Here is a 25,375-nt window from a genome sequence, read left to right as displayed (position 1 = left end):
GCATTAGGAAGGTTGAGAACCACTGCCTTAGAGGATGAGACTCCTCCCCATCCCGTTTTCTACAGTAAACAACAGTGAAACAACTTGACTACAGAAATGCACCTTCGAAACTGCCACAGGTTCTAATCCACCAAACCCATTAAGTACAAACTCGCATTCTCTGTCCCGTGGCCCCAACCTACCTGCGGGCCTCAGCTCACCGCTCTCCTGCCTGTACAGCCTCGCTACCCACCGCCCCTCAAGTGTGTCCCTACCTCCCCTGCTCCTCTCCTTGCAACGCTCTCCCCATCGCTGTCTACCTATCAGAACCCCACCTGTCCTTACGGGGTCACTGCAGATGTCACCCCTTCCCCTGCCTTTCCCTGGCTCCCGCGACTGGACAGACCGGGACCCTCAGCCTGAAGCTCGCTCCTAGCAGGGCTGGACATGACGGAGGTCACCAGGCAACACGGAAAAGAGTACCTGTGCTCTGGGCTGGTCGGTTTGTTTCAGACTCTTGCTCTTCTCGATCTTGCAGAGCTGGGCCTTGGCCTTTTTGAGGAGGCTGGCGACCCTCTTGTCGGTCATGGGGAGCTTGTCCGCCTGCGCCAGCATGGAGCCGATGGAGGACGCGGCATGCTTCACGCCGGGCGCGGGCGCGGGCGGGCAGGGCGCCTTCTCCTTCTCGAGCGCGGCGGCGGGGCCGAGGTCGAGGGCGGCCTTGTCCAGGCTCCCTCGCCCTTTCTTGATCAGTATTTTGGTTTTGACAGCGGTTGTGTCCCCAAGGGTCACGGCAGCCACCTCGGGCCCAGAATCGAGGGACGAAGACTTCTTCCGCCCCGTGACCTTCTTGGCAGAGGACGGCGCGGCCCCCTCCTCCGCGCCCACCTTCTCTTTGGAAACCCTGCCCGCGGGGTACAAGGCGGAGCTGCCCGGGGGCTCGGACCCCTTCTTCCGCTTCTCTTTGCGGGACTCCCGCTTGTTCTCCTTCTCCCGCTCGCGGTCCCGCTCTCGGGTCTTGTCCTTCTCCGCGCTCTTGTCGGCGTCCCGCTCCCGGGCCGGCTCCTCGGGGGCCCGGTCCCTGGTCCGGCCCCGGTCGGGCTGCGCGCCGGGGGTGAACCAGGGGAAGAGCGGCGTCGGGCTGCCGGCGGCGAAGGGCTCCGCGGGGGCTCCGGGCGGCTTCCGCGGCCTCGGGGTCTTCTCGGCGGCCTCCCCGGGGGCCAGCGGGTGCGCGGGGAAGGTGAAGGCGGGGTTTAAGGCACTGGCGGCGTGAGGGCTCACGGAGAGGCTCAGGGAGGAGGCCACGGAGGGCGGCGGCGTGAGCGGCGACAGCTCGGCGGCGCTCAGCCGGCCGCTGCGCGTCCTCATGGAGTGCGAGGGCGACCGGGGCTCGGCGCGCAGCGGGCTGAACACCCTCCTCTTCCTCTTGCGGCTGGACGCGCCGGGCGCGGCCGCGGGGGCCCGGCCGCCGGGCAGGGTGACGGACTCGAAGATGCGGGAGTGCGCCTCGCTGGGCGTGAAGCGCGGCGCCCGCAGCAGCGGGCTCCTCTTGTGCACGTCGAACCGGGGCCCCGCATGCAGCGGCGAGAAGAGCCGCGCGGCCGCGCCTGGCGCCGCGAAGCCCGAGGCGAAGCCCACGTCCTCGGGCGTGAGCGGCGGCGGCCGGAAGTTGTCGAAGACGGGCTTGCGGATGAGCCCCTCCTTGGCGTACTTGGCGGAGGAGAAGAACTGCGGCTCGGCGCGCGAGTGCTTCAGCGACGTCCAGCGGAACGTGGGCTCCCGCAGGATGGACTTGCGCTTGCCCGGCATGGGCGCGGCGGGCGCGGGCAGGAAGGGCGACGCCAGCGGGATGGTGGGGGGCAGCAGCCAGGGCGTGGGGTCCGAGAGGCCGGCGGCCGGCTGCAGGGGCGGCGGCGGCGACAGCAGCGGCGGGGGCGGCGAGGCGGAGGCCGGCGGCGGGGGCGCGCTGGGCAGCGCGGACAGCTTCTTCGTCGTCGTCCTCGACCCAAAACTCCTCTCGGACACCGAGTACCTCCTGCCTCTCCGGTCGTTCCGGTCGCTTTCCGGGGACTGGGCAACGGGCAGCGGGGCGTGCGCTTCGGGGGCGTCGCTCTGCTCCTCGGGGAGCCCCTGGATCTCCTCGGAGGCCTGGGAGTCGGTGGAGGTGTCCACGCTGGGGCTGCTGGAGCGCGAAGAGTCGGAGGACAGCTGCGAGGAGTGCTGCGAGGCGGCGCTCGACTTCTCGGAGGACCCGCAGGAGGCGGCGCCGAAGCGGCTGCTGGGCGCGGGCTCCAGGCGCGCGATCTTGATGGGCGGGTCGTAGTCCTCGTCCTCGATGAAGCGGCGGGGGGTTTTGATGATCCGCGAGGAGATGGCGCTGACCACGGGCATGATGAACTGCCGGATGTTCTTGACCTGCGTCTTCACCTTCCGGCCCTGCAGCTGGGCCGCCTCCTTCTCGATCTTCTTCTGCGCCCCCTTCTTCGCCCGCTGCAGGAGCTGCTTGGCTATGGTGGCGTCCGTCCTTTTGGAGGAAGGGATGATCCTGACGGGCTTCACCCGCCGCGGGCTCTGTCTGACCACCGCCTTGTCTTCCTTGGCGAGGGCCGGGGCCGCGTCCGCGTCCCTGCGCACCTTCTGGGGCTTGTCCAGGTGCGAGTTGAGGAGGAGGCCGGCCGGGGCCTTGACCCTCTCGGCGGAGGGCGGCCTCCCGCGCCGCCGGACGATCTGCACCCCCTTCCTTCCGATCTGCAGCTTCCCGGCCTTAAACTTGGACTTGAGGGGGGAGAGCTTGCCCGCTCTTAACTTTTTGATCTTGGTGGCTTGCTGAAACGTGGCGGACGGGGTCCGTTTGAGCTTTTTCAGGCTGTCGTCTTTGCTGCCCTTCGGTAATTCGGCAATGTCCTTTCCATGCGTGATTTTGATTTTTACTCCAGGGAAGGTGGGAGGTCTTCCTCGCTTCTTTTCTAAGCTTTTAGAGTCTTTCTTCTTGATCTTATCCCCAGGTCTGGTCTCTGGTTTACTGAGCGGGGGGAACGCGGGCGGGTCTGGGAGGAGCGGGGTCCGGTCGGAGCCGCTGCGAGGCCGGCCGCGGGGTTTCCGAGGGCTACTCTTAGCTGCGTGTGGGAATCAGACAATGGAGAGCGGTTTAGCGTTGCCGTTCAGGCTCAGGATGCTGAATATAATTTAGCACAAGCCGCCTGGTACCGAACTCGAGTTGCGCCTAGTGAGTCAATATCACATTTTAATTGTGCTTAGTCTTTTTCCCCCCAAAACTTGCTTCAAAAAACCAGCTAAATGACATTCCACTTAAAAGAACATTAAGTACTTTTTTGATTTAAAAAAACCCCTAATATAGTAAAAGGTTTTCAACTGAGCAATTTATAACATCCAAAACTGATTTTAATACTTTAGGTTAGCAAGATTTAAATTCTGAATACAAAAAAATGGTTAAAAAGAAATCTGTGCTACCTTTTTCCATATCTTCACCATCAAGATTAATACTTGAGAACATGTTCATAGCAACTCATCTTTTCAGTGCAGAACTTTGGCTTTAATAAATTTGGACAAAGTGCTCTTCTATCAATGGCACACCAACTTCTACAGCAAAAGGCCCCGGGAAGCTCCAGCTGCATTGTCAGTTGGTTTTGCCATAGTAAACAGAATGCTCACTGAACTCAGCAGCATGTAAACTACTCATAGAAGTGACCTGGTGATGTGCCCATTAATGAATCCCCCACATACAGGTGCTTGAACTAATTAGTCTCAAATTACCAAAAAAAAAAAAAATTTAACCTTAATTGATTTAAGAGCAAATTAACAATTTATTGAATCAGATTTCTTCTAAATAAAAGGAATTTGCCAATTTATAAATCAGCTCAATCTGCTATTTATCAAGAGACTCAAGAAAACAAAATTCTTTTCCTAAAATTCTTTGTATAAACCTGTATTTTCTAAATGTCTTGAGTTCCCTAGTCTATCATATCTTCTCTTCCCACATGAATTTTTAATGTTTTATATGACTCAACATTCTTCTGAGACTAACACCTCTCCTAATAGGCACCCAAAGAGATGTAGTATGCCATGGTGATGAACGTTTTAGACCATGGAACCAACTTTCTATCAGAACAGAAATCAACAAAGAGCTTACTGTTGAGCTTTTGAAATAGAGAGGTTTCCCTTAATAGATGCAGGATTCACAAAACCATTCTCAATATATATACCAATGACAACAAGAATGAAGAATACCCATATGGTTTTAAACAACCAAAACAACATTCCAAGCACACCGGTCGCCAAGAACACTTCCAAGGAAACTATTAAAAAGTGAACTCCTACCAGAGAAGGACCTCCCCAGATTCCTGATCCACCTGGTGGACTTGAACCTGGCCACCACAGGTCTGGGTTAATTCTGAAGGCCTCTTCTACCCAACTTTTAAAAGAAGCTTTTGGTGAAGTAGAAAAGGCAGCGCCTTGCTCTACCGCCAGCTCCCACACCCACGTTCACAGAACTCACAAACCACCTGCAATAACTGCTCACGTATCTTCTGGGCCTCACTTTGTCATTTACTAATGAAGGGCTAGGCCACATGATCTGTAAAATTCTTTATGACCCCTAGTCGGCCTGCGGACTAAAGGGTCCCGGGTTCAATTCAAGGGCACATGCCTGGGTTGCAGGCTTGAACCCCAGCAGGGGGCATGCAGAAGGCAGCCAATCAATGACTCTTTCTCATCATTGATGTTTCTATCTCTCTGCCTCTCCCCTCTTCTAAAATCAATAAAAGTATTTTTTAAAATAAAAAAAAATCACTTTATGATATGAAGGTTTAAGATTTCACCACATATTAATGAGAACAATGCCACTGTCTGAATGGCACAGATACTGGGTTCTTACTGGCTGATCCCCCCAACTATAATAGCAATACCACCCCCACCTGGGAAAGGAAAAATTGTCCACTTATGTGTCTGAATCAGATTACTGTATAGCACATGACTCTTAAGTAACCCAACTGCTAACAAACCTCACAAACTGAGTCAATGTCAAAGAGCAAAAACACCGCCATTGTCTATCCACATAAAGTCAGACAATCATGCAAGAATTCAGAATAGCAGCAGAGACAGGGAATGTTTTCTCCAGCAAAAGATCGATAGCCACCCTGCCTGATGTTGCTCTGCACGCCAAAGGGTCGAGGGTTCGCTTCCCGGTCAAGGGCATACACCTCGGTTGTGCGTTTGCTCCCCACATGCGGGAGGCAACCAGGAATGATGTGTCTCTCTCACATTGATGTTTCTCTCTCTCTCTCCTTCTCTTTCCTCCTTCCCTCCCTCTCTAAAAAGCAATGGAAAAAATATCCTCAGGTGAGGATTAAAAAAAAAAGATCTATAGCCGTCTCCTATTAGAATGGCATTCTGCAAGGCATTCAATGTTATTTCCACTAATAACTGTCTATCAGAAAACTACTGTAAGTCTAGAACCTGAAGACAGTCTAGATATTTTCTTGGTGAAAACAATGACAAAAATATTGCTTATAAATGGAGATATACCATATCATTTTTGTTTTATTTTAATACAGCCTTTCAAGAATCAGGCAAAACATTCACATTCACATAGTGCTAATATTTTGTTGTTAGTTCTTTGACAATAATAGACCAAACTTCATCTGTAAAAAACAATGGCCAAGTTATTCCCAAAGTCATAGATAGGGTGGGGCAAAAGTAGGTTTACAGTGTTCATATGGAAAATAATATAATTATTACCAAAGAATAATATAAGAATAAACTGATTCATGTACTCACAACTGTAAACCTACCCTGTATACTACCATATCATTCCAAATATATAAATCTGAGGTGCTGTACCAGGTTCCCTCACGCCATGGAAATCGACCTCCCAGGCCTCGTGGGTTCCCACAGAGAAGCCTGGTGGAGAAGTCCCAGAAAGAGGTCTGTTCCATAAGCCTCGTGTTACTTAGTGTGAGGGAAAAGGAAGGGTGTACCCCAAAACCCCTCGTATTTAAGCCCATCCTTTCCATGCAAAGAAGGAAAGGGGAAGCCACAGTCTCTTCACAAACAAAACGTAAAGGCGCCATGCGCATGCTCAGCCGTACCTGAAGGAGACCTGGTGGGACTTCGTACTCTGACTTCTTCATCTGAGCCAAAACCTAAGAACTGCTCATCCTACAACAAAGGAAAATCATTTTAAAGTCAGAAACCAAAACATGAACATGAACAAACCCTAAAGAAATGCCCAGAGGAGACAAAGATAATTTTGAAAATTAGCTTTTATATATTAATCATCATCATTCACATGGATATTTAAAATAACTGTTGTTGAAATGAATGGACCCAGGCATTACAGCTTCATCACAGACCAATGGGAGCTGCGTGTCACTGAGCAATGCATGGACACAGCATCTCTGATGCCCAGGGCCCAAGAGACAATCCTACATTTCAATCTAGAGATGCAGCCCAAAGCAGTTAAAGATCGACTTTAATTCGAGTCATCAAATCAGCACAAAGTCAATAAAACAAATCTCTTCAACAGGTAGTTAAATCTACAAACATATAAAGAGTAACATAAACAATATCATAATCTCTGCTTTACTCAATATTAATAGAGACTGAAGTGGCCATGATCGTCAGTTCCTTAACTCAGGAACAGACATCTAAATGTGATTTCTGTTCATTTGAGATCCAATGATTCTCAACATGCATTTTGTAGCATCATTTTAAAATGTCCTGTGATGAGAGACGTAATGGTGGGCAGCAGCATCTATGAGAGCGATCATGAATTGACCACAGGGCGGTGAAATTCACTCAAAAAGAAGGCAGGAAAGCATCTTACTTTCAGTTCTACTTAGGGCAAAAACTTCTCCTTACTTCTCATTTTTAACCTGCCCTTTAAAAAATAAATACCAAGTATTGGACCTATTTTGAACAAGTTCTCACAAAGGATGGTCTATTTAGACAAACTGATGAATAGAAATTCACTGAGTCCGACAGTAAGAGCTCCTTCTAGAGAGAGATGAGAAAGAATTTCAAATTCCAGAAACAAAATCCACACAAAACAAGAACAAAATAAGGAATGAAAGGCAGATATTCTTGAGCCTCCAATGTCTACTGATACGCCCCAAACTAAGTCCCAACAATGCAAGCCCCAAACTTTCCTCTCAGGAGTGAAGACCACGTGGATGTGGACAACACCTGTGGATTTTCTGACGCAGTTGCCCAGGGAGCTTAAAGCCCGAGTCAGGTGCTAGTCTGTTTACCGCTGATTAACCAGGAACAGATGAAAAGATACACGCAGCCTTTTGGACAAATGAGCAGGTTCAGTTCTTAAATTTAAATGCTTTTAAAGAGCAAATGTTTGGGGTCAAGACTTGAGATAAAATGCAACAGAGAGATCATTCTCATTAGAATCTAAAAAGGTTCTTGCTCTTAGACTGTTAAAATTCTTGAAGTATTTAAGAAAAAACGGTAATTATCCTCTTCAAAGAGATTTCTTTGTACAGTACAGTGGGGCCTTAACTTACGAGTGTCCCAACTAACGAGTTTTTCGAGATACAAGGCGTCTCTCGGCCGATTTTTTGCTTTGAGTTGCGAGCTAAAATTCGGGTTACGAGCCAGCTTCAGATACCCCACCGCTAGTTGGCACAGCGAACGTCACAGTGAACGCCACAACATCAGCCCAGCATCATGTGTCTCACTCGTTCACTGTTGATTTGACATAAGAGTAATTTGAGTTATGAGCTCCGTCACGAACGAATTAAACTCCTAAGTCAAGGCCCCACTGTATTATAATTCTAAGAATTAAACCTAAATTTAAGGCATGCCAAAGTACTTTTTACACAATCTCTTCTTTAATCATTAAATAAAATTTAAAGTAAACTCTATTTGGACATCATTTGTGAATAAGAAAAAACCCTCTGTCTTCATCTTAAAACAAGTTAAGGCAATCTAGGACATATGGGGCTTCATCCCAAATGCATTTCTTGAATGATTTTAAGAGTTACCCTTGTAAGATACAACATTATTTAAAAAAAAAAGTCCAAACTCAAAAAACAATTAAATAATCCAAAAATATTTTCACAATTATGAAAGTCCCATATTGTTAATTTTTAAAATGTACTTTTGGGCCTCCGCCCAGTGTGGCTCAGTTGGTTGGGCATCATCTCATGCCCTGAAAGGTTGCCGGTTCGATTCCTTGTCAGGGCACATGCCAGGGTTACAGGCTTTATTCTGGTATCGGGTATGCAGGAGGCAGGCAATCAATGTTTCAATCTCTCACATCAATGTTTCTCTCTCCTCTCCCTCTAAAAAAAAAAAATCAATAAAAATACATTTTTAAAAAAGTACTTTTAAAAAAGACATTTAAGTCCTAGCCAGTTTTGCTCAGTGGCTAGAGCATCAATCAACCTGCAGACTCAAGGGTCCCAGGTTCGATTCCAGTCGAGGGCGTGTGCCCAGGTTGTGGGCTCAATCCCCAGTGGGGAGCGTTCGGGAGGCAGCCAATCAATGATTTTCTCTTATCAGTGATGTTTCTAACTCTCTCTCCCTCTTCCTTCCTCCCTGAAATTAATAAAAACATTTTTTTAAAAATATATATTTTATTGATTTTTTTACAGAGAGGGAGAGGGATAGAGAGTTAGAAACATCGATGAGAGAGAAACATCAGCTGCCCCCTGCACACCTCCCATTGGGGATGTGCCTGCAACCAAGGCACATGCCCTTGACCAGAATCGAACCTGGGACCCTTCAGTCCGCAGGCCGACGCTCCATTCACTGAGCCAAACCGGCTAGGGCAATAAAAATATATTTTTTAAAAAAACATTAAAATAGTAATCCTAACATGTACTTTGAGAAAAAAGCAGACAAATAAAATAGGCCATGATAAACTGCCTCAGATGCAGTAAAAAAACACACACACACACAACACAAAAACGGCAGTATGTTAGAATTTTCCGGGAGCAGTCCCACGTGACACCCCGAGAGTGAAGACCTGTCTGCGGTCTCAGCTCTAGCACACGCAGGTTCGGTGATATTAGTCACGTCACTCACTACTTCCATATCTTAATTTCATTATTGGAGTGTTGTCCCGAGTAAATAAAATGAATTAGGTAAGTTACGTAATTTATGTAGTCCTAATTACTGAAGTTTCGAGGGACCAAATGACTTGCCTAAGATCAGGTACAATGGGCTTCCTACCATAATAGTTATAATTTAAAACTATAAATATTTAAAAGAATCAAATAAACCAGCTGCAGTACAAACTTGCTCTTCTTTCAGCTGCTGTTAAAGTAAGATGATGCTCATTTTCAGACCCTTAAAATTTCTGCTCTCGTTCATTCTTCTCCCGCATCATCCTGTCCTCATGGAACAGCCTGCCAACGTGTGCATTTTGAAGACATCTGCGGACTTCCCAACACTTACCGGGGGACTGCAGTGCTAAGTGCATGAATTTCATGCTCCAAGTGCTGCCATGAGAAACAGTCCTATCCACTACATTCACGATAGCCAACAGGCGAGGCAATAAAAGACGACTAATCCGGCTCAGCGGGTTGGAGTGTGGTCCCGTACACCAAACAGTTGCGGGTTTGATCCCCGGTTGGGAGACAACTGGTGGATGTTTTCTCTCTCACATCAATGTTCCTCTCTCTCCCTCTCTCTCTAAAGTCAATGAAAACCTATACCTAGGTGAGAATTTAAAGAAAAAATTTGTAATCTATAAAGGAAATATAAGAGATCCATACTGCTACGTTTATTATCAGCAACCACAGTGAGTACGCTTTCTATAGTTCCCTTTCACTAAATGTAACGTAACTCTGGTCCTAATTGCAATGTGCTCCAAGGCAGAGTATTACCGAGCTGCCCAGCAGTAACGGAACTGACGCTGCCAACGTTTAAAGTTTTCAAGTGCTCTACTTTCCAAAATGGCAAACCAGTAACTCGTTCCCTATGGTCGTGTAATTAAATAAGGAAAGAGTAGGCAGTCCAAAAAGACGGTATTTCCACCCAAGAACTTTCTTTTCACTTTAAACATTACCAGTTGACTTATTGAAACATGCTTAAAATAATAAGTACCTCTTGCTCACATAACCCAGATGGGTTAGCCACATTCAAAAGCCTCACAGAGCTGAAGAACCCTCTCCCTCTCTCCTAACTCAGAACTCCCAATGCCGGATATAAGAGCCCTGAAAACTGTTAAGGGAAGCCAAAGCGAGACAGCGCTGGGAACGCATGGCTGCAAGAGGTGCTGAAGCTGAGGCCTTCCCCGCTCTCCTCTTGATCCCATCACCCACTTTTAAACACTGGGTTCCGGAAAGACTTAGTAACAAGGCAACAGTTCTGGATTCCAGAGGATTTAGACTTTCCTAGAAATTAAAGACGACTGCAAAATATCTACAAAAATATCTACAAAAAACAGCAACAGAGAGAACCCCAATTAAATCCATGTTTGGTTCTGTGGCAAACAGCATGGCCCTGGGCACCCTGAGGAGGCAGGGGCAGGAGAGACCCATGCTGCGCATAACTAAAGCTTCCTACGCACTGGGCCCGAACAGCCACTGATCACACACATTCCCTTCTAACACTGCTTCCTCTGATGAGCATAGCATTCCACGAGAGCATAAGCAAGAGCCATCCAACCTCAGAAACACCAATCAGAAAGGACATATGCACCCCTATGTTCATAGCAGCACAATTCACCATAGCTAAGATTTGGAAACAGCCTCAATGCCCATCAGCAGATGAGTGGGTTAGAAAACTGTGGTACATCTACACAATGGAATACTACGCTGCTGTAAAAAAGGGAACTTTTACCATTTGCAACGGCATGGATGGACCTGAAAAGCATTATGCTAAGTGAAATAAGCCAGTCAGAGAAAGATAAGTATCACATGATCTCACTCATTTGTGGAATATATGAACAACATAAACTGATAAACAAAAACAGATCCAGAGACACAGAAGCATCAATCAGACCATTAAACCTCAGAGGGAAGGTAGGGGAGGGCGGGGGTAAGGGGGAGAGATCAACCAAAGGACTTGTATGCATCAAATGAGCATAACCAATGGACACAGACACTGGGGTGGGGGTGGGGGGGTGAGGGCATATGTTGAGGGGTAGGAACGGCTGGGGGAAAAAAGAGACATATGTAATACTTTAAACAATAAACTTTTTTTTTTTTCAAAAGCCATTCAACCTCTTTCTTCTACACAATGATGGCCCTGGAGCCTAGATCTCCCAGATTCTAACACTTTGCCATCTCCTTGTCAAGCGGAGCACTGTAAAACACCGTTAAATCGTATCCAGCTTCCAGAGATTAAGATGCAATGGAGAAGCACCCAGTCCAGATGGCGGCGCAGGTAGACATGGTACTCCAAACCTCCACGACCACATCAAAATCACAACTAAACAACAGAACAATCATCTTTCAGAACCTCCTGAAATCTGGCTAAACTGAAGTCCTATAACTAGGACATAAAGAAGCCACATTGAGACTGGTAGGGAGGTGGAGAGGCACAATGGGCTAGTACCCATGTGTGACAGTTAAAAATCAGAAGGGATGCCTTGGCTAGGTAGCTCAATTGGTTAGACTCTAACTGTTAGAGCATCATTCCAAAACACTAAGGTTGTGGATCAGATCCATAGTCAGAACACACACAACAATCAACCAATAATTGCATAAATAAGTGGAACAACAAATCAATGCTTCTCTCTCTCTCTCTCTCTCTCTCAAATCAATCAATCAATCAATCAATTGATCAATTTTTTTAAATCCAAAGGGCCAGGGTTCCAGTGCTGAGAATTGAAGTCCCGGTAAATTTTGGCGGTAAAAACCAGCAGGGATTGAGGCTGAGGGAGACTCAGGCTGCTGGAGTCCCAGGCAGTTCCTCTTAAAAGATCCATGCACGGACTTATTTGGATTCACTCCCTCTGAGTTCCAGCACTGGGGCAGCAACTTGAAAGGATCAGGGACATACAGGGAGGAACTAAATTGTCTGGCATTAGGGTGAGGTTTAAAGGGGCAGCTTTTTCCCAGACAGAAGTGCTGGCAGAGGTCACTGTTCCTTTCTGAGCCCTCCCCACCATAGAGCCAACAGGCAGTGCAATATCTAGGTCTTCATGAACCTGGCTCACTATTTGCCCAGCCCTGGTGATTCCCTAAGATCCAGTCCTCCCCACCCCCAACCTGCAGGCCCACCCAAGCCCGCTCCAGTGGCTTTTCCATAGAACCGGCCTATCTTGACTTACGCTGCCAACTTTCCTAAAAATCTCTCATGCAAACCACATCTGTCTTCAGCATGTCCCATACCTCTCTGGCTAAGTGGCCCCAGGCTCGCCACTAGCAGCCGTCCGTCTTGGTTCGAAGCTGGGCCTCTCCCAGGCACCTCCAAGCCCAGCACAAGTAGCTCATGCCAAGTGGCCCTTGGCAAGGCACAGGCAGCAGCTGACCTTGGCCTGCCCCTCCCAGCAGGCCCCAGAGCCAGCACACCCAGTGGACAGCTTCAGACCCTGTCAAAGCACCACCTAACCACCCCCACGAGTGACACACTCCAGGGGCAGACTCAGCAGATATTTGAACCCACTAACGTGAGTCCTGCTCCATGGAGTGACCCCTGCACAGCTGACCCTCTAAAGTGGCGGCAGCCAGTCCCTGCAGCCGATCAGCCTGGGGGTAAATCCCTCCCTGATGAGCCAACAGCGATAAAGGCTCAACTACAACAGGAGTTGCAACTACACAGGGTGCACCTGGAGCAACCCGCCCAGGTGACCTGGGAGGCTGTGCCACTGGGCCCTGCAGATCACCTACTACATAAAGTCACTCTACCAAGACTGGAATACACGGCAGTTCTCCCTAACACATAGAAACAAGCACAGGGAGGCTGCCAGAAAGTGGAGACAAAGCAGCATGTCCCACATGAAAGTACAGAACAAAACTCCAGAAAAAGAACTAAACAAAATAGAGACAAGCAATCTACCAGATGCAAAGTCCAAAACACTGGTTATAAGGATGCTCCATGAACTTAGGGGAAAAGTAGAGAAACTTAGAACTTCAACAAAGAGATAGAAAACATAAAATAGAACCAGTCAGGAATGAAAAATACACTGACTGAAATGAATAATCTACAGGGAATCCACAGTGGAGCAGATGAAGCAGAGGGTCAAATCAACATTTGGAATACAAGCAAGCAGAAAACACCCAATCAGAACAGCCAAAAGAAAAAAAATCCCCCAAATGAGGATCGTTTACCATACTCGGGTAGCTCAGTTGGTGAGACCATTGTCCCAATACCCAAGGTTGTAGATTTGATCCCCAGCCAGGGTACATACAAGAATCAACCCATGAATGCTTAAGGAAGTGGAACAACAGCCCTGGCCAGTGTGCATCAGTTGGTTGGGTGTCATCCCATGCACCGAAAGGTCAGGACATATCTGGGTTGCACATTGGATTCCTGGTTGGGTTGCATGTGAAAAACAACCAATCGATGTTTCTCTCTCAGATCAGTGTCTCTCTCTCTAAAATCAATAAAAATATATATTAAAAAAATAAGTGGAATAACAAAATCAATGTTTCTCTCTCCCCCTCTCTATATCTCTCTAAAATCAATTTTTTTAAAAATGAGGATGGTTTAAGGGACCTCTGGGTCAACAGCAAGTGTACCAACATTGGCATCACAGAGGTACTAAAAGAAGAAGAGAGCAAGAGATTGAAAATGTATTTTGAAAAAATGACAGAAAACTTCCCTAACTCAGTGAAGGAAAGACACACAGAAGTCCAGGAAGTGCAGAGTACCAAATAAGATAAACTGAAAGAGACCCCAAACCAAGACACATCAAAATTAAAATGCCAAAGGTTAAAGACAAAGAGAGAATCTTAAAAACAGCAAGAGAAAAGCAGTTAGTTACCTGCAAGGGAGCTCCCATAAGACTGTCAGTTGATTTCTCTAAAGAAACATTTCAGGCCAGAAGGGAGTCCCAAGAAATACTCAAAGTGAACAAAAGCAAGGACCTACAACCAAGATTACTCTGCCTAGTAAAGCTATCATTCTAAAATCGAAGAACAGATAAAGAATTTCCCAGACAAGAAAAAGCTAAAGAAATTCATCACTACCAAACCAGCATTACAGAAAATGTTAAAGGGACTTCTTTAAAAAGAAGCGGGGGGGGGGGGGGGGGGGGGTTAAAAATGTGAATAATAATATGGCAATAACTACATACCTATTAACAATTACTTTAAGTGCAAATGGCTTAAATGCTCCAAAGACATATGGTGGCGCCCTAACTGGTTTGGCTCGGTGGATAAAGATGGGTAAAATGTTGGCCTGAGGTCTGAAGGGTCCTGGGTTCGATTCTGGTAAAAGGGCACATGCCCAGGTTGTGGGATCGATCCCCAGTAGGGGGCGTGCAGGAGGCAGCCGATCAATGATTCTCTCTCATCATTGATGTTTCTCTCTCTCTCTCTCTCCCTCCCTTCCTCTCTGAAATCAATAAAAATATATATTTTTTTAAAAAAGACATATGGTGACCATGTGGATAACAAAACAAGACCCTTACAGATGCCGTCTACAACAGACCTGCTTCAGATAGAAAGACACAAACAGACTGAAAGAAAAGGATGGGGAAAAAATATTTCATGAAAATGGAAACAAACAAACAAACAAATGCTGGGGTAGCAGTACTTATACCAGACAAAATAGACTTTAAAACAAAGGCTATAACAGGAGACAAAGGATCCAGCAATTCTACTTTTGGGTATTTATCCGAAGAAACCAAAACACTCAATTGAAAGACATGTCCATCCATATGTTCACTGCAGCATTATTTACAATAGGGACTTCAGTGCCCATCAATAGATGGATGGGCAAAGAAGTGGTGCATATATACAATGGAATATGACTCGGGCATGAAAAAGAATGAATCTTGCCATCGGCAACAATATAGCTGGACCAACAGGGTATAGTACTGATTGAACTAAGTCAGAGAAAGACAAATGCCAGATGAGTTCACTGATATGTGGAACCTAAAAAAAACAAAAACAAAAGAAATGAACAAGTAGAACAGAAACAGACTCACAGATACAAAGAACATTTTGATGGTTGCCAGACAGGAGAGGGTTGAGGGAATGTGGGGAAAAAGTGAAGGAATTGAGAAGTGCACGTTGGCAGTGCCAGAACAGTCATGGGTGGTACATTTACACAATGGAATACTGCTTGGCCGTAAAAAAGGGAATCTTACCCTTTCTGACAGTGTTGATGGACCTGGAGAGTATTATGCTAAGAGAAATAAGCCAGTCAGAGAAAGACAAATACCACAGAATTTCACTTATATGTGGAATCTAAGAAACAAAAACAAAGCAAAACAGAAACAGACTCATAAAGAGAAAGGACTGACTGCTGTCATAGGGGAGGCGTGCTGAGTGAAAAAGGTGAAGGGATTAAGCAAAAAAAAACGAACAAAAAACAAAAAAAACCCCAAGTAAACAAACAAATACACAACCTCACAGACAGACAACAGTCTGGTAAAGGGGGTGGGGAAGATAGGAGAGACTAACAGGTGGATAAATGGTGATGGGAGGAGATTTGACCTGAGATGGTGAGCACACAATATACAGATGATATATTACAGAACTGTATCCCTGAAACCTAATGTCATCCCGCCCCAAAAAACAAACAGGCACAGGGATCTAAACTACAGCACAGAGAACATAGTTAATAATACTGTGATAACTCTATGGTGTCAGATGGAAACCAGATTCGGCGGGGTCATCACTTTGTAAGTTATATAAATGTCTAATCACACAGTTGTATACCTGAAACTAATATAATACTGTACAGCAACTGTAATTTAAAAATAAAAAATGTTAAAGAACGCAATTAAACTAATGTCACATCCTAAGTGAAATCTAATTACATAAACAATAAATGTATAGAATTTCTTTATTACTCCTATCTCTAACTCTAGGGCAACCAGTTATTTGAGAGTTTCTAAACATACCTTTATTTGTAAATTCTACGTCATTCACAAGTATCTTAAAGTTTGATAATTTATATTTTAATGCAAAATTTTAATTCTTTAATAGCTGGTTATATTTGTAAGTGATGAAGCAATAGGAATATTTTTCCACTAAACATAAGTGAACCCAAAATAATTATTAAAGATAATGTTTACACATAAAATATAATGAAGACATTTTATGTTATTTTTATTTTTTAAAAATATATTTTTATTGATTTCAGAGAGGAAGGGAGGAGAGCAAGAAACATCCATGATGAGAAAGAATCATCGATCAGCTCCTCCTGCCCGCCCCACACTGGGGATGGAGCCTGCAGCCCAGGCAGGTGCCCTGACCGGGAATCGAACTGGTGACCTCCTGGTTCATAGGTTGATGCTCAACCCCTGAGCCATGCCGGCCGGGCAATATAATGAAGATGTTTTAGAAAAATACATACAATTCTGTGTTTAAAAAAAATTATGTACCACTAGTCAACTTTTCAAATAAGCACTATTTCTTTTACTTGTTCATTCACTCAAAAACCATTCAGAATCTGTCAGTGGGACAGTGATGCCATCCGTGCCACATGCAGAGATGAGTAAGACACGGCTCCTGCTCCCAATAAGCACAGAAGGCAAGCAGGCCTGGGACAGTCTCGGCCTTCGTTCACAGCCAAGTGGCAGTAGGATGTCGGGGACAATGCCCTGGCCCGTGTGGCTCAGTGGGTTGGGTGATATCCTGTGCACTGACAGGTGGCAGGTTGGATTCCTGTTGGGTCAGGGCACATGCCAGGGGTTTCGAGCTTGATCCCCTGTAGGGGGGGCACGCAGAAGGCAGCCGACTGATGTTCGGCTCTCCCATCAATGTTCTTTTCCTCTCTAAAAATTAATACAAAAAAATTTTTTTTAAATGTCAGTGAAAGATAAAGTACTATGTTATCCATATTCTGGAATTTAAAATTTGTTTAAATCTTGGAAGAGTTCATTCTTCCTCCTATGGTTTGTGGAGAAATAGTCAACAAATTTCAAAATTCTTCCTAAGAATGGCACTATCTCCATCACTCAGTCTGTTCAGTAGGCACCTCTGCAGCATTAGAAAGCAGAGTTTAGGTCATCGCGATCTAGATCAAAGGCAGTGATCAGGTGTGACACAGTTTCTAAGAATACCAGTGACCTGCTAGACCTCAATGCCTTTTTCTCCCTACACCCAACCACATCGATTTCGGTTCTTTCCAAACATTCTTCCCAATGTACCGTAGTGAGAGCAAAACTCACGCACCTAGCGCTCCTCGCCTGTCCCGTGAGGGCGGAACCCAGAGCTACTTGGAAACTTCTGTTCCATGAGCTCCACTGCTCTGGCCTCAGGTCTAAAAAGGCCTGGGGCACCTGCTCACACCCTTCCTTCTGTTTTAACAAGAGACTTGGCAGCTCTCAGAGCCCTGGCCACACGGGCAGCTCCACCACGCCCTTGGGCACCCTCCCGGCATCCTGTTCCCTCTTAAGAGTTTGAAAAAATCAAATTTCTTCAACTATAAAGGTTTATTGATCAACCAACTGAAAGTAACATCAATAACCACACAGTGAAGTATCAAAACCACCCTGATACTGTTTAAAACTCTTTGTTCTGGAGACTTCTAATTTGGTATCATCATATATGGTGTCACCACATGAGGAGGTCACAGGAGAACTGAGATTACTGAGGACGACCAAAGATGAAGAAACATGCAGACAGTGTCATCTCAGCGGCTCCAGTGAAGAAAGAGAGCGTGGCGGCGGCTCAGCGATTGAGGGTCGACCTATGAACCCAGAGGTCAGGGTTCGATTCTCCTCAAGGGCTCGATCCCCAGCAAGGGGCGTGCAGGAGGCAGCCAATCAATGATTCTCTCTCATCATTGATGTTTCTCTCTCTCCCTCTCCTTTCTCTCTGAAATCAATACAAATATTTTTTTAAAAAAGAAAAAGGAACCCCTCTCCTTTGGGAATTTACTCCAGTTCACCTCTGCTGGCATATTTCCCTTTGTCTCTATTGCTACAAGCTCTAAAAGACCATGGTCTTGAGGTTGCATTTTAAAGACATAATAGTACACACACAATTACTAATACTTAATTAGCACAGGGGATTAAAAATGTGTTCACGTCTGTGTCCTCTAGAATGTTCCCTCTCCGAGGCACGCAGTTTCACTTACTCATCTTTGTATTCCTAGTATTCAGCACAAAGTTGGCACTCAATAGAAGTTTGTAAAATGAAAATAAAGAAAAAGCAATCCATAACTTTAAAAAACATTAAGTACCTACTGTGGTAACAGCACTGTAGTAGGATATACTATGGGCTCCAAAGAATTAGACAATGTGGCTGTCCTTTTAAGACTGCATACAGAGCATGCTCAGGCTTGGAGGACAGACCAGACCCATTCATTCATTGACAGTGTATGTGCTCCATCTCAGGGTGCAGGGATAAACAGATAAAAGGCAATTTCTGCCTTTAAGGACCTGGTAGTCTATCAACAACAGGTGAATAAATTATATTTGTTACACAGTGTGATGCCCGCGATGCTAGAGGGACGGGTATAGAAGCACAGCAGAGAGCTATCTACCCTGGTTAAGGAAAAAGGGTCAGGACAGCCACTGCAGAAAAAACAAAACCTCATTTAACTTTCGAAGGATGGCAAAGGGGGTGATTCACTCTTGGCGTACAAAGTTGCGTGAAGAACAGCCGTTAGTGCGGTGAGAACACAAGCGAGGAGATGCCCCAGTAGCCAAGCGATTGTGATGGCTACGTGTGGGGGCTGGGGCAGAACTGAGGAGAAGCTGCGTTTCTGGTATTCTGGAGGTCATGTGGAAGCACTCTGCTGATGGGTTATCCGGAATATGAATAAAAGAGAAATCAAGGATAACTCTTACATTTCCTGCTGAGCAACTGGGTAAGTAGCACAGTCATTCCACAGCGAGGAGCGAGCCGCAAACAAGACTTTGTGAGCATGCGAAGTCTGAGACGCCTATTGGATCTTCAGGTGCTTTGCGGCATACCTGTCCCCCTGCCTGGGGAGACAGTGGCCACCTCAGAGGGCGGTCAAGATCAGGTGAAATAACCCGTGTGAAGGACTCAAAATACTGCTGGCCCACGATAAATACTGGATAAATGCTGACCATTGCCATTATTAGCCAAACGGAAATGTCAAGCAGGCAGGTGGTTACACAAGCGTGGGACCAGAGACAGACAGAGTGACAGTCCTGGGCACGGAGATGAGACCCGGAGACCACCCAGCGAGAGCGTGCCTCCACCCTCTGGAGAAGCAGGGGGAGCCATACAGAACACTGGGCATCAGTAACCGAGTGGAGAAGAAACGCAGGTTAAGTGCAGTGTCACAGAACCCAAGAAAAGACTTTCAAGAAGCTGGTTCGAACGCTGCCCAAGGGTTTGCTAGGACGAGAACTGAGAATGATGGACTCAGTGTGGCCAGAGAGAGGCCCCTGAGGGCTTTGGTGAGGGATTTCTCAGTGGTCATGGGGGTAAAAGCCCAGCTGGAGTGATTGAGGACAGGATACGCGGTGAGAGCGTGGAGACCGCATTTTCAAGAAGTTTTGCTGTGAAAAGCTGCAGAAAAGTGGGTAGTAGCTAGAGGAGGACATGGGGTCAGGTTGTTTAAAAAGGATTAGAGCCTGGCCGGCGTGGCTCAGTGGCTGAGCGTCGACCTATGAACCAGGAGGTCAGGGTTGGATTCCCGGTCAGGGCACATGCCCGAATTGTGGGCTCCATCCCCAGTGTGGGGTGTGCAGGAGGCAGCCGACCAATGATTCTCTGTCATCATTGATGTTTGGATCTCTCACTCCCTCTCCCTTCCTCTCTGAAATCAATAAAAGTACTTATTTTTAAAATGTACTTTAAAAAAGGATTATATTAAGATAGTTTTATATGTTGATGAGACCAAGCCAGTTGTGAGAAAGCCGATGCGGGAGAGAGGAGGTAAGTGCAGAGATGAGCCCGAGTAGCTGAGCAGGGATGGGATGCAGACACAGTGGCGAGTGCAGAAGGCAGCAGAGGACATGATGGCACCTAAGTTCCCTTGTGAAGGAAGGGACAGCTACCACCTTAAGAACAGAAATCTATCTTGACTCCGTTACACTTGGTGTCACTGCCCCAAGACTCAGTAAAGCAGTCGATGAGAGCACTACCTGAAATGCTCCCAACACCGACTGTTAACATGCGATTCCCAAAGAATCTTGCAAAGCATCATACATAACCTTAGGACCAACAGTCGTGCTGTTTTAAGATGAGCTTGGTGAGAAGAAACTACACAGTCATTTCCACACGGGAAGGGACATGGGCAATGCCAATGCCCTGGCACCTGGTCCTCTATGAATGCCACTTCGGGGGAAGAGCAACTTCTTTGCAAGCACTCTTTCATCATTTGTTTTACAATATATTTTTATTGATTTCAGAGATGGAGAGGGAGAAGGAGATAGAAACATCAGTGATGAGAGAGAATCATTGATCGGCTGCCTCCTACATTCCCCACACCGGGGATCAAGCCTGCAACCGGCATGTGCCCTGACCGGGAATTGAACAGTGACCTTCTGGTTCATAGGTTAATGCTCAACCATTGAGCCACACGGCTGGACCATCATTTGTTTTAAAAGAAAATATAGTAGCATCTGTATCATTTCCAAAAAATGGAATATAACAATAATGCGGTTAAATCTATAAGAAGGGAAAAGTATAATATAGTCAAGCATTGTCAAGTACACAGACACCAAGAGATAAACTTCTTAAGCCAAGATAGTTTTGAAACCCAAATGCTCAAGAAAGTTATGCAGTTATTGAACTAGCATCTGTCTTGTCAACAGATCGGCAGGGGTAGGCCAAATCCAAATTCTCTGCTATTGGTGCATGAAAAAGAACAATGGTTGCTTGAATGCATAACAGATAGGAAGAGATTTAAACTGTTTTATTATTTTTTAAATATATTTTTATTGATTTCAGAGAGGAAGGGAGAGGGAGAGATAGAAACATCAATGATGAGAGAGAATCATTGACCAGCTGCCTCCTGCATGCCCCTAATGGAGATCGAGTCTGCAACCTGGGCATGTGCCTTTGACTGGAACTGAATCTGGGACACTTCAGTCTGCAAGCCGACGTTCTATCCACTGAGCCACACCAGGTAGGGCTAGACTGTTTTCAATATAATTCCTGCCTGATATTGAGAAATGATAACCCCAAAAGTCACCTAGGATTAAACAGTACAAAGTCAAAACACGGTTCTTCAGTAACAGTTGGTAAAATTTCCACCCACACAAGAATGATGTGTTTTCAAATATTTAACTGAATTCTACCTAGCAACTCTCACGTGCCCCTCACCCTCACTTCAGCTCAACAAGAACAAGAAGCAAAGACGCTCAAACAGGTAAGCAAATGGCAGGTGTACTCTGCCCACCCTGCTTCAGAAGGGGTAGCTGTAAGCTGCTCATTTGTCTTGGGAAAAAGAAACAGCAAAATAAACTCATTACATCAGATAGCAAGCTACACAGATTCTTGGCAATGCCCCACATTACTTGCCAGGATCCTGAAAAACCAAAATGAAATAGCAAGAAAGGTGTGTGAGCAGACTCCTAGGCTCCAAGCCTACGCTGGTCTATCTGCTGGCATCACCTTCACAGGGCTTTCTTCTCGGTATAATAGGAAAGGAGCAAAAATGCCCAGATCCACTTGAATAGGCGGGAAAATTAAACACCAGCATTGTTCTCAGGGATGGCTCTTTTATTATAAGAGGTTGTAATCCCCCATATGCCAACTTTAGGGAGCTAACTTCATTTTGCACTATATGTTCATTCAACTACAAAGTTCGACTATAGATTTCTAATTTTCCTCCCAGCTTGCTGTTCTTATCTTGGAGCAAAACTTAGATCGCATCTTTCCTTCTGGGAAGATGAGCTGTTGAATGGCCAACGGCAACAAGAGTAATCCTGAGGAATTAATTCACTTTCCTCTGCAGGTGAACAGGTTCTGTCAGGAGTCGGTTTTCTGAAGGAGCAATGGTAAGTTAGATGACAGAAGTAAACATTCCCTTTGCCAACAAAACAAAGCTACCAAGTCAGCCAACACAATTTTGACCTAATATTTTTTAGGAATTAATGTTCAATGTATGAATTGGGAAATTTTATGTTCTTTTTAAAATTTATTATTACTATTTTTTATATTAGAGAGGAAGGAGGAGAGAGAAAGAGATAGAAACATCAATGATGAGAGAGAATCATGGATTGGCTGCCTCCTGCACGTCCCCCACTGGGGATTGAGCCCGCAACCTGGGCATGTGCCCTTGACCGGAATTGAAGCTGGGATCCTTCAGTCTGCAGGCGGACACTCAATCCACTGAGCCACACCAGCCAGGGCTATGTTCTTAATATCTCGAAAAACCAACAGACTTCCTCTGACTACCAAATCATAGCTGGAAGTTCGCCGTCACGTTCTGAGGAGCTTGCATTATGGGCATTAACCTGTTTTTTCCAAGTCCCTGGTATTTCTTTTTTTTACTCCAACACTAGTCCGTCAAGTAGAATAAAGAATCATAAGAGTTATCCTCTGCTTTCTGAATTACACCTGTATGACTAGCCATTAAGTTATAGAAAAAGTATGAATCTTTCATGTTCCCAATTCCAGGAGTTTCCCAAAGGACACCCAATTTTCCAATTAGGGAATCAGCCGCCCTGCACTCTGCCATCACTTGCAGAATTCCTGTACCAATCCAGCTTTGCCTTCAAACTCCACTGTATGAGGTTATCTGGTTAAGAGTGAGCAGCATTTCCTATCATGAAACTTAGAAAATACTCATTATATGTAAATAACCTTAAGTAAATGAAGTATCAATTCACCAATAGAAGGAATTTGTACACAATTCCAGTACTAAATTAAAAGGTCCTAAAGCTTCAATAACCCAATCAAGGTTTCAGAACTAAGAGTTGGTAAGAAACCAGTTGGTGTTTAACAGCCGTCTGCCCAGACCTTTGGTAACCTACATGAATAATCCCAACTCCGTTTTCAGTCTGACTGTACAGGAAATGCGCTCTGCAACCCAACCTCTCCTCAAGGTTTCATTCTGAGTGACGCAGCCCTCCACACAGCCTCGGAGCTAAGGGTCAGGGGCCTTGGCAATCCTCATTCACAGGAAGCAAATGCACTTCAGATGGGAAAGGGTTTACAAAGCGCTGGCTAATAATGCATCCACGAGCAGTGAGAGCCTTACAAGCACATCTTTCTAAACTACACCTGAAAATGGGCGTAAAAGCTGCAAGTGCTTACTCGTTTCCGATATTGAAACCACACCGACTGTTCTCCCTGGTTTCTCCTAATGTTTAGGATTTCTCTCCTAGCCCCATTTACTAAAACCTATAAAATCATTCCATAGCATTTCTCCAGCATTTACTACTGAAAGTTCATTATTGCCATAAATGGACAATTCGAACAAATACTTCTTAGGGAGCCAATGAGGCCCAAGGACCCTTGGGTCGACATCAATAAGTACAAAACCTGATCCATGCCCTCTAGGATCTGAATAAAAATATACTTATTGACTCACAGAATGAGAAGTTAGCTTGAAAGGGCATTTTATATCATACATATATAGGCAGGACTGTACTTGAAAATTCACCTCCAGAGAAGATCGTAAAATTTGGGAACCTTACAGCTACCATGGTTACTATTCCTAATGATGGATCCATTCATGTTTTTTGAAGAGTTATGAAGCTGCCTCTCAACCTTCATTCTCCCAACCAATCCTCCCAGGACTGACTTCCAATTACGCAGCCGTCTTCGGGGTCTCCTCAGAACCGTCTCCGAGGTGCCCTCCCCATGTAAGCTGAGGAGCCTAGAGATGGAAGCAACACTCCAGGAGACTCAGTGCCAGGTTACCTGTGAGCGATGGCGCCATCCCATTCGGGCACCACGACATCACTTTTAAAACCCCAATCAGTACAATGGCTCTTAAGACTTTCCTCTGATACTTGTTAGTTTACTATTGTTTAAAAATTTCTCGCCTTGGCCTGGTAGCTCAGTTGGGAGCATTGTGCTGATACGCCAGGGTTACGGGTTTGATCCCCGGTCAGGGAACAACAAGAAGCAACCAATGAGTGCATTAATAAGTGGAACAACGAATTGATTTTCTTTAGCTCTCTCTAAAATAAAAAACAAAACATTTTTTTCTCAAAATTATCCTGCTGCCCGGCCGTTGTGGCTCAGCTATTAAGTGAAGACCCAGGAACCAAGAGGTCACCAGTTCAGTTCCCAGTCAGGGCACATGCTAGGGTTGCAGGCTTGATCCCCAGTAGGGGGCGTGCAGGAGGCAGCCAACTGATGATGTTCCTCTCTCATTAATGTTTCTGTCTCTCCACCTCTCTCCCTTCCTGTCTCTCTAAAAACACACTAAAAAAATTATCCTGCTAATAGACTGGTACAACGTTATAGCTTATATTAATATGTCCTTGCAATGTATTCTCAAAAGTTGTTAACGACATCAATTTCCAATTCAATAAACATTCACTGATAAACTATATGAAATGTCACCACTGTAAACAATATACAACATAAATGACTTAGAAATGGCCCATGTCTTACAGAAATCACAACCTAATGGAGGAACGACAGATACAATAAAACCCACCAGGCTTGTGGTTTGAGGGGGATCGATCCCTTCGGGCAACTGATCGATGTCTCTCATATCAATCAATGCCTCTCACACCGATGTCTCCCTCTCTTTCCCTTCCTCCCTCTCTAAAAATCAACTTTAAAAAAAAAAAGAAGAAAACTATCCTGAAGTAAATACTTTAAGGGTACGCGTAAAGTGCCAAAAACAAACAAGCAAATAAAACAGGAAATAAGAAGTTGAGTTCCAACCAGAAGTGGTATCTGCAAAAACTCCATAGAGTTGGGATCTGTGGATCTGAGCTGAGTCATGAAAGCTAAATGAAATGAGCCAGAGGCAGGGCATGATGGGAAAGGCTTAGGGCCCAGAAGAGGCATCAGCAGGTGTAAAGCAGGTACACACAGGTGTGGAGACCATACAACCGACTGGTAGTCCAATAAGATGGAAGCACATAAATGTGAACGTGTGTTCAAAAGATAATGTTCAAAATGTACAACTGCAGGCCCGCCAGACTCTGAAGGGCTGATCATTTTAAATCTTATTTTATATTCAGTGAGAAGTCAAAGGATTTTAAGAGGGAAGTGACATAATCAGAAGTGAATTTAAGAAAACCATGAGTAACACTGTGTACAGTGAAAAGGGAAGCAGCCAGATTATGGTAACAATCCATGCAAAAGCCATGGAAATTTAAAGTGCGCCAGTAAAAACAGAAAAGCATGGCCAGATTACATAAACACTCACAAACATCAGGGACAAGCTCAGAAACTGA

The 25,375-nt window shown here is 45.6% G+C and overlaps 1 protein-coding gene across 3 annotated transcripts in view; it reads right to left on the bottom strand.

The window, feature by feature from the left end:
* KMT2A (lysine methyltransferase 2A) overlaps window positions 1-25,375 on the bottom strand; it is a 90,956-nt gene that overhangs the window by 54,244 nt on the left and 11,337 nt on the right. For all 3 annotated transcript variants that reach the window (XM_070426173.1, XM_070426174.1, XM_070426172.1), the window contains 2 exons: window positions 6,087-6,156; window positions 463-3,095 (listed from right to left, as the gene is read on the bottom strand). In XM_070426173.1, the coding sequence (XP_070282274.1) occupies window positions 463-3,095; window positions 6,087-6,156 (2,703 nt within the window). The remainder of the gene's footprint in view (window positions 1-462; window positions 3,096-6,086; window positions 6,157-25,375) is intronic.

Source organism: Myotis yumanensis, unplaced genomic scaffold (assembly GCF_028538775.1).
Source record: "Myotis yumanensis isolate MYYU_CA2020_CCGP unplaced genomic scaffold, mMyoYum1.0.hap1 SCAF_10, whole genome shotgun sequence".
Classification (NCBI taxonomy): Eukaryota; Metazoa; Chordata; class Mammalia; order Chiroptera; family Vespertilionidae; genus Myotis; species Myotis yumanensis.
Note: the sequence above shows the minus strand (reverse complement) of the source record. Positions and strands in the feature narration are given on the sequence as shown.